The sequence below is a fragment of the Seriola aureovittata genome, chromosome 4 (assembly GCF_021018895.1).
Source record: "Seriola aureovittata isolate HTS-2021-v1 ecotype China chromosome 4, ASM2101889v1, whole genome shotgun sequence".
In the NCBI taxonomy this organism is placed as follows: Eukaryota; Metazoa; Chordata; class Actinopteri; order Carangiformes; family Carangidae; genus Seriola; species Seriola aureovittata.
In genome coordinates this window covers 20,218,239-20,230,791 of record NC_079367.1, presented here as the reverse complement: position 1 = coordinate 20,230,791, position 12,553 = coordinate 20,218,239, and the positions used below count along the sequence as shown (strand labels likewise).

Genomic DNA, 12,553 nt, shown 5'->3' with positions numbered 1-12,553 from the left:
ATAGAGCTGTCTAAAGTTGAATTTAAGAGCTTTATATGATCAGGAAATGTTTATTTTGTTCGGTGGGGTGGAAGGTTGTAAGATGTAGGTATGTTGACGTAAAGTCACTTTTACAAGGGTGTACAAATATTTTAGGCCCAAACAGTTCTATTAAGTGACGGAAATACTTACAGCGAACCTCCAGGTACGTTTGCTGATCATCCTCTCCAATGGCACTGCGTGCTGTGCAGAGATACTGGCCAGCATCTGTATACTTTACATACTTCAGAGTGAGAGAGGACACACGAGCATCACTCCTCACCACCACATTTCCATCCAGACTCTAAATGGGAGCAGAAAAAAGCTTGGTTTAGGAAAAAAAACAAAAAACAACCCATTCACATCACGTCAGTTATTTTCCGTAGCCATATTGCACATTTACATCTACAGAGCACATTTCAGAGGAAAGATGTTTGACCTGAAAAACAAAAGCTTATGAAAGTGAGCCTTTAATGAGCAGAACAGATAACATTAATGAAGTAGGTACATTCTGCTCTGTTACGTGGAAACATAAGGACACAGTTGAAAGTACAGGGAGCTTATCAATAATAGATGACAGAAAGCACTAGAAACCATCTAGAGCTTTTCACACGAAGGCTTACCGAGTCGAGAAATATGCTGAAGCATGACACTAGACAGAGCGTCACCTTATATACCACACTCGCACTTTTACACTGAAGACACGTGTGGTGTTTTTTGGTGTATTAGGTCGCAGCGCTCTGTGAACTCACATTTAGCACATGCCCCACATTCAGTGATGAAAGGCACACGTCAAGTCACATAGCATTTGAAAACTGGGAAAAAGACAGCTGGCTAATGAGATGTGTAAATGACCTTCCTGCTCTAGACATACCTGGTTTCATTAACTTGATATGCAGAGTTACAACATCCAACCATAAGTAGCTTCCTGACCTTCAGGGTCAATAACTTTGTGTTGTTGTGGTTGTCATCGTCATCTGAGACTCAACTGTTGTAGTGTTAAGTGTCAGACAGACCCAGCTTCGCCTTTTTATAAAGAAAATTTTCACCACTAGGATATTATTATTCAAAACATTTATTATACAGATAAACATTAATTTCTCCTCACAAATGAGTTGGGTGAACCACAACTTAATTGTTTATTTAGGCTGCTAATGACACAGAAAATGTTAACTGTCGTGTAGATGAAAATCTCTAACTCAGTATGTCTTAAACCAATTCAAATCCAATTTATTGGATATGAGACATACAAGCGTTTTTGCGCTGTACTTTTTTTATACAGTAAGCTGAGGTGTTTTTGTGAATTATTCCTTTAACAAGATGCTGCACAACTGAATATCTAAGCCCCTCTTTTGGTTGCGTTCATGGCTTTGATCCAAGCTAGAGGCAAAACAATGGCACGGTTGCTTTTACACATACTGAATTAGGGCCCAGTCTGGGAAGCCATGTAAGAGAAACCCTCGTTAGTTTGTATTCAAATTCAATAGACAAAGCATGTCTGGGGCATTCATTATGCATAGCGGGTAGCAGGACCAGGGAGACACTTACATAACACACTACCCTTTTATTCTGACCCCCGTGCAGAGTGTTCTCTCTCGACCCCTGTGGTAGTGCTTCTGACTCCTGCATCTGTGCAACATGCCACACTATGTACAACCATGAAGTCCTGGTTAGTCACTATGCCTCAATATCAAGTCCTTTTTAATTTTGTGCTCCTTTTTGGAGAATGCAGCATCAAAATGCAAACAAAGCCAGAACCACATATGGTCAGTTTCTCAGGGACCTGTAATGAATATCATTATCTACTAGAGGGAAATTGTATGTTCACTGCAATTTAGTGGTGTGATACATTAACATTTCATAATAATGGTTTCATCATTAACGCAACATTGCACCAGAGTGGCTGTCTATTGGAAACTTCCTTGATCATATTTTTGGCTTTACTGCCTCTTACAAATACATATGAAACCAATTTTTATGTCTGTGTGAAAACCTGGAATAAAACAGTTGAGGGAAGAAAAAAAAAGACTTTCAGACATAAGCTCTTCTAATAAATCAAACAACATTGACAGCAGAGCTCTCCAACCAGCTTCTTCAGCTTTACCATCAGAGGAGAGAGATACTGCAGGAACATCAGAGCATAAAATTGAGAATACACTGAGGACATGTTAAACTCATGTCTCACCAAATCTTAACTGTCCCAGCATACAGATGCACCTTCCCCAGAATGTACCTTCCCTTCAGTGGCTTGTCAAATCAACACTCAGCTGCCTACGCGTTTGCAACAAACATGCTCAGCGTGCCCATACTGCTTCATGCTCATAATGGTATGTCTTGCAGAAAGACACACACTGATCAATTCAGAGTCCAAGTGGATTTTTAACACCATGTCATTATGTCAGAAAGTGAAAATAATTATCGCCTGATCCATTAATGTAAACCAATACATTCACAACCTGAAACCGCTAATGTGCTACATATATGTGGCCGAGATGTCATTTGTGAGACAACAGATTAACTAAAATGTGGTTCATAAAATAAAAAAAAGGATGGCATAACAAATTTTTAAGCCTTTTATGTGTTTCTGTTTTAGGGAAAAGTGGCACTTGCTTGGGATTATCTTCATCCTTCTTAAAACACTGAGAAGTAAGGTTACTAAGATGCACTGTTTGGGCTTTTTGAAGTTGCCTATTTCTTGTACAATCTGCTGATCATGAATCCAGATGTTCAAAATGATGCTTTTCCCCCTCATTTTATAGGTAAGAGTGTATATGAAGTCTACCGCTTATTTAAGCTGATGCACAAAAAAGTTTGTGTAACCAAGTGTAAATCACAGTTTTACACAAACCTAGTAATTACTGTCAGCATGTGCCTGATTAGAGGTTCTTCCTCACCTCCTGTAGTGAGTGATGAGGTTTTTCACTCCAAAGTTTGTGTAATCACAGGTGTCATTAATGAATGCATATCAGCTGTCAATATTTACTGATTGCTGGAAACAATGAATGGAAAAAGAAAAAAAAAAACACTCTCAAAACTATCACAAAAAGGAGTAAAAGGAAAAGACCAATTCACTTTATGTGCAGAGCTCCCTGCAATTTTAAAATAAAATAGCAATGCTATTTGAGGAACCAAATGGTCTAAAAATACATATTCAATTCCTGTCAAATGATACAAAAGTATAAATAACAATGGCAACCCTAATGTATGATGTTGTGCCTGAAATGGTGATGGGCTCATTGAGGATGGCATACTTCGTGAGAGCACAAATTTCTGTTCGTTCGCAAGCCAAAAAATGAATCTTTACCAGCTCTATCCTCCAGTATGGTGCACTCAGCACTAATATTGGACCCAACAAAGAGGTATTTCTCACCAATTTTCTCACATATGTAAAACACATATTCAATAGTGAAGAAAGTTGGAGAGAGGCTTATGTGGGCAGCTCTTTCTTCTGCCAATTTTCACTTTCTTTCAGAAAAAGTACCTGGCTCTGATACTCTGGGTTGCTGCACATAGACATGTTTCATTTTTTCTTACATAAATATTCAGTCATCTTTGTTACAAAGAATTAGAACGACAGGAAACTATTTTACAATGTCAAAAATACCTGTTATAAGTTATATAAGTTATAATCAAGAATTGGCAGTGGACTGAGTGAGATCTGAAGATGTGGGTGGAAAGACGCAGAGGTCTTAAAAGTGTGAGTTTTGCCTCAAAAATATAATAAATAAATAAAATGCATCAGAGAGTAAACAGGTTGACAAACTGCATTTAAAGATTAATGTATCCAATCCATAAAAAGTAATTTAAAAAAATCATATCTGCAGGCAGATGTCTTGTAATAACCTGTGTTCAGTTACAAATCTGGAAAAAAATCACAGGCTGAAGTAAGCTACAGCATGTTAAGTTTATATGGAACACAAACAACTAAAACAATGAGACAGGCGGACTACTGCATCGTTCACAGGGTTTATACTTTCCCTGACCCTTATTTGATCAAGAATTTTGATCTGCATCCATCCAGAATTGAATTAGACTCCCCTGACATGAAAGATGGATGGGTGTAGGAAAAAGTCATGCATTTAGAATACCTTGTGCTGCTCGGGCCGAGTCCATGATGCCTGTAGAGGACAGAGACAGAACAACAAACACAAGGCAAAGCGATTCTTAGAAAGTAATCCTTATCCAGACAAAGCTGGGATGCTGCACATTGCATGCATTAAATATCCACAGTTTATTTTCTGTGCACCCATAGTACCTGAGCTGAATGTCTGATTTTACTAAAGGTCTACAGATATAATAAGGGGTAAGGCTTTGGATTTACCTTCCAGAGAAGCCTATTATGTGACAATAAATGTTTTATTTTAAAGGTAAATTTTCAGTGTGTTATTTTTCTGTACTGCACATACTGCTTCCAAGCGGTAGTCCATTGGCATCATGATGGCACAAATGCTTACAGATAAGAAGGTTATTGGTTTATCAGGAAGAGGTGACTCCATTACACTGCTACAACAGAGATATGTCGGTCTGTTTAGTAAAAGTACTGCAGCAATTATCGACTCACAATCCATTTTTGAGGCTTGAAGCAATAGTGAGAGGATAAAAGCCAATAAAACAGAATTTACTCTCACTGTTGTCTTTGGCTGTGCATATAAAAAGCCTTTCCTCTTCCCTTTCTTACATCAAGAAACGACAGTTAGTACCCTAGTCGATCAAGTCATTGAACAACACTTGCTAGGTTTCTCAATAAACAATGACGGTTTTAAAATAAGCAATTTAGTTGCTGCTCTTTCTACACCCCATGTGAGACTTGCAAATAAATCTTTGCCTACAGGTGGCCCAGGTTATGTTGAGTAACTTGTTAACAATACTTGTACTACAAATTTCAAATTAAGTGTTTTTTCACCCATTGTTATGTTTTGATTGTAATCCAAAGCTAAAACAGACAAAACTGTGATTTGCAAGAATTCAGAATTTTAAAGTCTCGTTCTTTAAAAAACAATATGATGGTATCTACCCTGGTCAGTGGATGTTTATAAATCTCCACATTAGCTTTACAAATATTATTATTTTTTGTATTTTAAGAATTGTGGCAGTAAAGAGTCAATAACTGACCAAAACCGTATAATTTAAATAATAACTAGGACCTCTTCACGTCATCGTGTAGCAGCAGTTATGTCCTCATGTCTGTCTCATGTACTTAGGGCATATTTTATAAAATTATAGTAAATATTGTTCAAGTATATTATTTGTAAAAACACAAAAAGCATATTTGACTCATTGTTTGACTGGGATCAACATGGGCTTGACATTTATTACTCAGGAAATAAATTAACATATATCAAGAATAAGTGATTATAATAATCATGTTGGTTATATCTCTCTCAAATACAGTAAAACATCCTGCCCCATACAGAATTACTTCACATCATGACAGATAAAATCAAACCTCTGTATAACAAACAGATCACTTGTACTAGGCTGTACTAGACAACATGCTATGTCAAGTTAAATCAGTGACACTGAAAAGCCCAGCTGCACAAGACAAAAAGCTTTTTGGAAAGCATGCTCTATGGATTTCATGATGCTGAGGAGAAAATGTTAACCATGACGATGAGATGTGATGGCCCACATAGCGAAAAGGTATTGAAGCGTAACAAGCAAAATGATAAACAGCTATTTCATCAGGTGCAACAGCAAGAAAATGTCAAATAAATGAAAGCAATCTGCCGGAATAATTGTAGGGCAAAACGGTAAATCAAGCCCCTGTATTATCCTCTCATAATCAATGCTGGAGGCTTGTAAATAACACAATACACATAAGGTGTGTTTGAATTCAACCAGTTTATATTACTAACAAACCTGATTCACTATTTACTATGAAAATAAGCAAAATGAGGAAGTTAAATAGCGGGCACAGTAAAACACTTATTAGAAAAAAAATATAATGTATGAGTATAATTTCACTATGTTCTTGAGAGCATTGTAAGTCCTCTACTGTCACAGTAAGAGACAGGGTGCACCATACATCACTACAAACAACAGTTGGCTGCATATCACCACCGTGCTGAGAAAGAGTGGTAGCCCAATTAAAACAGGCAACCTAATGGTCTGTAACATCACCACCCTCATCCACACACTTGTCTGCAGCACTGCCTCTGCAGTAAGTGAGCTGACAACTATCACTGTCATATCTGTGACAGGTGATTGTTTAAGACAAAAGGACAATGAACAACAGCAGATGTGAGCATGCACAACCAAAGACACCATAACACAATCATGTCTCCGAGTAAACGCGCAGAACAATATAGTGACGGTTCCTTTGGGACTTAGCATTTTTCCAGCCCATTGTTATTTCCTTCCATAGAGAATTATCCTCGCTCTTTGTTCTGACATGAATTGTAATGTCAGCGTGAAGAGGGCAAAGCAGGGAGAGGCGACATACTAACATAAATACACTAAACACATAAATGTACCGAACCCTGCCTGTGCTTTATTCACTGGGTGATGCCTGACTGAAACTAATGAGTATGCATATTGTCATCGTCCTGTGTCATTAACTGCTGAGCCTAGGAGCCTCTGCCAGTACATCATGGAAAACTGACTAGCATTTTGGTGAAGAAACCCTTACATCACCCGACTACTAAGCTAGCAGGCGTGCTGTTGTAAATGAGCAGCCTTTTGTGTTTGGAGAAAACAATGCTCTCTCTGTACTGGCACGCAACGTTTAAAGCTTGTCCAGATGCCCTGCCTACACCGCTGCCACACAACATTAATTACAAATTTTCTTTAAGCATCTCATTGCAAATAAAATAATCATTAATTTCTTTACTCAAGTCTTAAATTTCTAATTGGAAATCTGGAAGTTACACATAGCAGGCCTTAAAAGCGGATTTGTGTCCTGAAACTCAATTTTTTTTTTTTTTTTTTAATACAAACAGATTACAAACGTAAAGTGCCATCACCAATCAACTAATAACTTTGTTCTGCTTTTAAGTTTTATAATAAGTCTTATTTGACTATAACGTCTCACTGTATAGTTGAAAATAGTTCCAGATAATTACAGCTTAAAAACTCCCTGCATCAAGCAGAATGTTTAATATGTATTCAAATAAGCAAAACATTCATTATGTAGATAATGTACAAAGCATGGATAAATACTTAATTTACATTTTCATTTAATAAACAGACACACTTATCTAGTGCGACTCACAGTGAATGCATTCAAAAGACTGAAACAACCACATACCACACGTAAAGTTGATTAAAGTTTTAAAATAAATATAAACACTTAACTTTAATTAATGTATAAACAAAAACAAAACTATCCTCAGATAAGTACCAATTTGAATTTGAAACGTAACTCTAAGCAGGCATACACCCACGAGTGAACAACATTTTTTTTGAACATACTCCTTTTATCCTGTCCCTTTTCATGTACAGTACTACGGCTTTACTATTGTATGATACAGTAATCTCCTTCAATCCTGACATTATGCATCTCTTTACTCACGGTTATCGGACAATGCTTTTGTCTGCCGAAACTGAAGATTTCACTCAGAATCTTCAGAATGAATTTGTCTCTCCTCAAGTTAACCTTTAAAACCCAAGATCACAGTAGAAGGGCACAGGGTCAAACAAAGCCAGACAAAGATCTGAATGGCTAATAGAATATTAGATGTAAAATAGACTCTTGGTTTCTTACATGACTAATCAGCAGCATGTGAAAGAATTCTCTAATCCTGATCTTTTTGCTCAATTCAATAGCTTAAGCTGTAGAGTAGAGTCTCCTCCATCTGCTGCATCATAAATAACATAGTTCTCACATGAAAAGTGATGATAATATCATTAAAACCATAACCCTCTCTAGCAATTTTACTTTTCATTTAACAGTAGGTAAACTGAGAGTCTACAATAAGGTAATCGAGAGACTGAAAATTATAGAAAGTGTAAATATTAGCTTTAAGTTACCCTGTGGATTTTGTGACCACTAGCAGCACTATGGAATAATGTTTTTACATTTGGGCTCACATTTTGTTTGTCCTTGGGCATGTTAATGCAGACAAACATTCACGCTATTCCACCGATTTACAGGAAGTAACGCTGTAATAAAAGCAGGGGAGAAAAAGACTGTGTGCAAGTAGATTTAAGAAAAATCAGCTTACACATATTTTATAAGGGAAGCAATGCACTCTACACATTAGTTAGACTTAAAGGATATAAACTATGTGTTTTGGTGAGCAACACTGAATGTAAACAGAAACTTTGTTTGTTTACTCCACAGGGCACCTTTAATAAACCCACACAGATGTTTTTTCAAGGCTGTATTCTAGCTTTAAAGACGGAGGCTTTTTTCCAAGTTGGTATCATTTGTGGACTGAGCATTGAACCATTAAAAGAAGTTATAGTCCGTCTCAAATGCAAAATCTTAATTGATCCACTGTGTAATGCAGATTACACAATTAACTGTTGTTGCAGTGAAACTACTACTCATAGTCTTACTGTACAGAGAAGTTGATGAAACAGTTTGTCAGTGTATTCCTATAGGGTCACAGCCCATAGTCTCCTACATAGTCCGAGGTAGGGTAGGATCATTTTTCTAAAACCTAGACTATTACAGCAAATCTGGGATTTATCACACTACTCTGATAATCCTCTTCTCTGCTGAATTTCAGGTCTAACAATAAAAGGCACATGATTTATATGTGTGATAAAGTAGAGCACTGTATTTTATTATTATCACAGGGTTCTGCATAAATTAGGTAAAAAAAAAACATCTATGTGCTGAATGTACGGTATGCAATGTACTATAACCAAAGCTCTGCAAACAGGAATGAGACTAGTCAGCCAGTTTCAGCCCTTTATCTGTTTGCTTCTCTCCTGCTCTCTGTGCTCACACATACAGGATTTTAATACAGCCAAGTTTCCAATAAAGCTGTTCTCATTTACATGTTTTTCTGTTTCTGTTGTCAGACAATGACACAAGTATGAAATAGTGACTGTAACACGGCCTATTAAGACTATGTGTGAACTTTCTAACTGCTGCTCTGCTGCTGCTAAAATCCTGATTTCATAACTGCGACATTGTCAAACAAAAAACACGCAAACACAGTTAAAGACAAAATCTGTTGTGATTTTGGCTGAATTTACTTGTAAAGTGATCGCTCAGAGAGAAAGTTATAAGCAAGAGTATCTTTCTTGTTTTGTCTCTTACATAGTGTGCACTGCCTACAATCCGCAACATTTTTAAAAATTAAACTTTGGACTTTAATTTGAGACAGGCTTGTATTAGAGACAAGTCTTTATTTCTAATTACTGCTGTTTGACAAGTATAATTGATCCTCGTAGGAAGCCTCATTTTCAGTCACTCCTGTTTACCGTATTAAAGTTATTGTATTACGTGTTCATACAAACTCAACACTTCCTATTTTTTATTGCTGTACTGTAGTAATCATATTGTCTCATTTTCCTGTTACTGTCATTTCTGTTGTTTACATGCTATTCAGATCTGCTAGTTTCTTTAGCTTAGCATTTACCAATGGCTTCTCTCTCTCTCTCTCTCCCACTCTAATGCACTCTCTTGCTCCGTGTCTTACGTTTAGTTATTACTCTTATTTTAGTAATATTGGTACATGTAATGAAAGTACTTTATTTGCTGTAATGGAGGCGAGGCTTGGTGAATTGGAAGCGCTACTTCGTTTCATTGCAGCTTCCAAGTAGCAGGGAAACAAGGGCGGCTGGATGAATGCCTGTAAGAATAGTCGTAGTTCTAAACCTACGGTCTCTAAATCTAGTGACATATGCGCTATATTGGCAACACTGTAGCTTGAAACACTACCCTAACAAAGCCTGTTTGCACCAATTCATTTTGAAAGCGCAACAGGCAATGGGGCAACTCCAGTCAGTCAGTCAGTCAGTCAGTCAGTCACAGACATTCATGATTGTAGGGCTGGCCCTGCTGTTGTGATCCAGCCAAACATGAGGAGCTGAGCAACCCAGGAGCCAAAGAACTGAAAACACATTCATATAAACTGCTAATTAATTCCATCTCTTCATCATCACCACACATCTGAAATGGCACAGTACAGATCTGTACTGGTTTTCTGACCAATGCTGCCCTTTCAATCCTTTAAAGATTGTACAAAAAAATTAAGTGAAATAACAGCTGCAATTTTCTTTTTTCACTTAACCATGTCCACCCCAAATGAATGTTGTTTCACTTGTCACACCCATTCTAGATGAAATACAGCTGTTATGATGATTACAGAAAGCATGACAGACATACATCAAATGAACAAACAGAACAACACAATTAAACAATTAGCAGCCGTTTCCTCCTGCATTCGTTGGAGCCCCACCATGGAAATCATTTCCCCCGCTGATAATCAGAACTATAGCAATCTGTACGTACTCTTACTCTACAGTCATTCAGTAAGGCTGCTAATCATTTCTTTAAAGAGGAGATGACACAGATCACGCAGTATACTGCAGAATGAAGTGCAAAACACACTGCCACCACAGCACAGCTGTGCGTCACATAACGTGTCATGTGACATGCCATGTTGCAGCATGTCAGTGACTACACAGTGCAGAAAATGGGTGCTTACTGCAAAATGTAGTTGCCTGTTTTTTGTTAATAAGAAAAAGTCTAAAAGTGTTATTTATTTCCTCAGTCCTCACCTGCAGAGTCAATCTTCACACCTACGGTATAGCTTGCCAGGCAATGTCTTTCATAATATTTCATGGTGAAACTGTGGGATGTAGAGCTCTCGAGTGTTTGTCTACTGCTCTGATGAGTCTCCTCATCCATTGTGACAGCTTCAAGACCACAAAAGAAGCCAACCTGTCACTGACAGAAGAGAAAGTAGAGCTACAGCAGTTTAGAGGTGTGTTCTGCAAAAAATGCTGTCTCCTGGGACATTGATACTGGATAATAGGACTGAGGTGTAAACTCTTACTGGAATGCCAGTATGTATGCCACTGTGGGTGTTACAAAGAAAAAAATAGGCCTGTCGTGACGTGCCATATGGTGGTAGCTTGTTTTGCACTTGAGGCTCCACTCAAAATTTGTTTTTGAATATCTAACATTCTGCCGTGTAGGTTTGACAGGTGGCTGTATAAGGTTCATATTTCTGCTCCTCACAGAGCACAGTACTTGTAGTCTGCTTGAATTAATGTCAGTTAATCCACTTCTCTACTGGCCACCTATATGATCAGTATGTTTCAAACAGTCAGATTTTTGTCTACAGGGGTTGGGTGTTGGATACTCAAAAGATAAAATTTAAGGTGGAGCTTTTTTACCCTCAATTTTCAGATGACACCAACATTTATGTTAGACCATCTAATGTCTAATATTGAGATGACGGACAGACATAACTGGGCTTGAATCCAGGCAGCCTCATGCTGTTATGGAAAGTTTGAAATGATGATGCAACAGCGACACAGAAATGGTGTTTCCCTATTATTATGTTATTAACCACATTTTCATCTGATCTCATGAGATAAGCTCTATACACAAGATCAGTGAAGGCTTCAGGCTATATTTGGAAAGCATGCAGTAGTCGAATCAATTTCATGAACTCTGATGAGATCATTCCTTGGGGTTTTCAAGAAACAGCTGGGAAATTTTCAATAAAAAGGGATTATTTGATTTCAGTGGGGGTTTTGTCAAATCTGGAGGCATACTTTTCAACACTACTCCAGTACATTTCTGTGCCACGCGGATTTCATACCTGATAGATCCTGTTTAGATGTGCCTGTAGGAAGAAAATGTAGTGCATGTAATGTACTGGCTCCAGAATTCCTCCATGATCTACAGTATATCTCTGAAGCATTTTCCCTCTCATTGCCTGTTAACTGTAGCAAGACACCAAGACCTTGAAGAACCAGCCCATGTGGGCATTAGATGTACAAGAATACCAATCAGGTGTTCATTATTTTTGATGGTTTGCACATTGAATATTATAGAGGATATTACCAAGAGAACAAACATGGGTATCAAGGATGTAATAGAAGGTACAAAACTAGCTCTTAACCAATGCAGTGCCAAAACAAATTTAAAAGATGGGAGCAGAATATCGACTGATAAAAATTATAAACATTTTAATAAAAAAAACTTTTCAATCACTGGCATGAGCAGAATAATGGCAATAGTGATTGAAAATGCTAAACAAACACTTGAGCATTCAAGTGCTGATTCTAGCAAATACAGTAAGAAGCGGACAACGTTTAATTATTGCCTCAAATTGAATGCTTATTTTGGGAATGTTATAATTGCATTTATGGTGCTGATTTTCTTGACATTTGGGAAAACTCAAGTCTTAGTGTACTCCACATTACTGGCTGAGTATTGCTGAGCTAATTACATGAAATCCACTGGGTCATCTGGAAGGAGCTGCTAATTTAGGGGAAATAGAAAGAAGTACATAAAACTTGTTGAGGGTGTTTCACAATGAAACAGCACAAGCACCCCGCCGGCACATCAATATACCTCTTGAATTTAGGTTACAGGTATTCAATTCCTCTCCCTGAGACACAG

At 37.6% G+C, this 12,553-nt stretch overlaps 1 protein-coding gene across 6 annotated transcripts in view; it reads right to left on the bottom strand.

Moving 5' to 3' along the window:
- The window catches only part of ncam1b (neural cell adhesion molecule 1b), a 74,775-nt gene that overhangs the window by 20,889 nt on the left and 41,333 nt on the right, over positions 1-12,553 (bottom strand). For 4 of the 6 annotated variants that reach the window (XM_056373681.1, XM_056373683.1, XM_056373684.1 and 1 more), the window contains exons 9-11: positions 11,748-11,771; positions 4,107-4,136; positions 172-322 (exon numbers count right to left, since the gene is read on the bottom strand). In XM_056373681.1, coding sequence (XP_056229656.1) covers positions 172-322; positions 4,107-4,136; positions 11,748-11,771 — 205 coding nt within the window. The remainder of the gene's footprint in view (positions 1-171; positions 323-4,106; positions 4,137-11,747; positions 11,772-12,553) is intronic. The other 2 variants (XM_056373682.1, XM_056373686.1) reach the window with 1 other exon arrangement.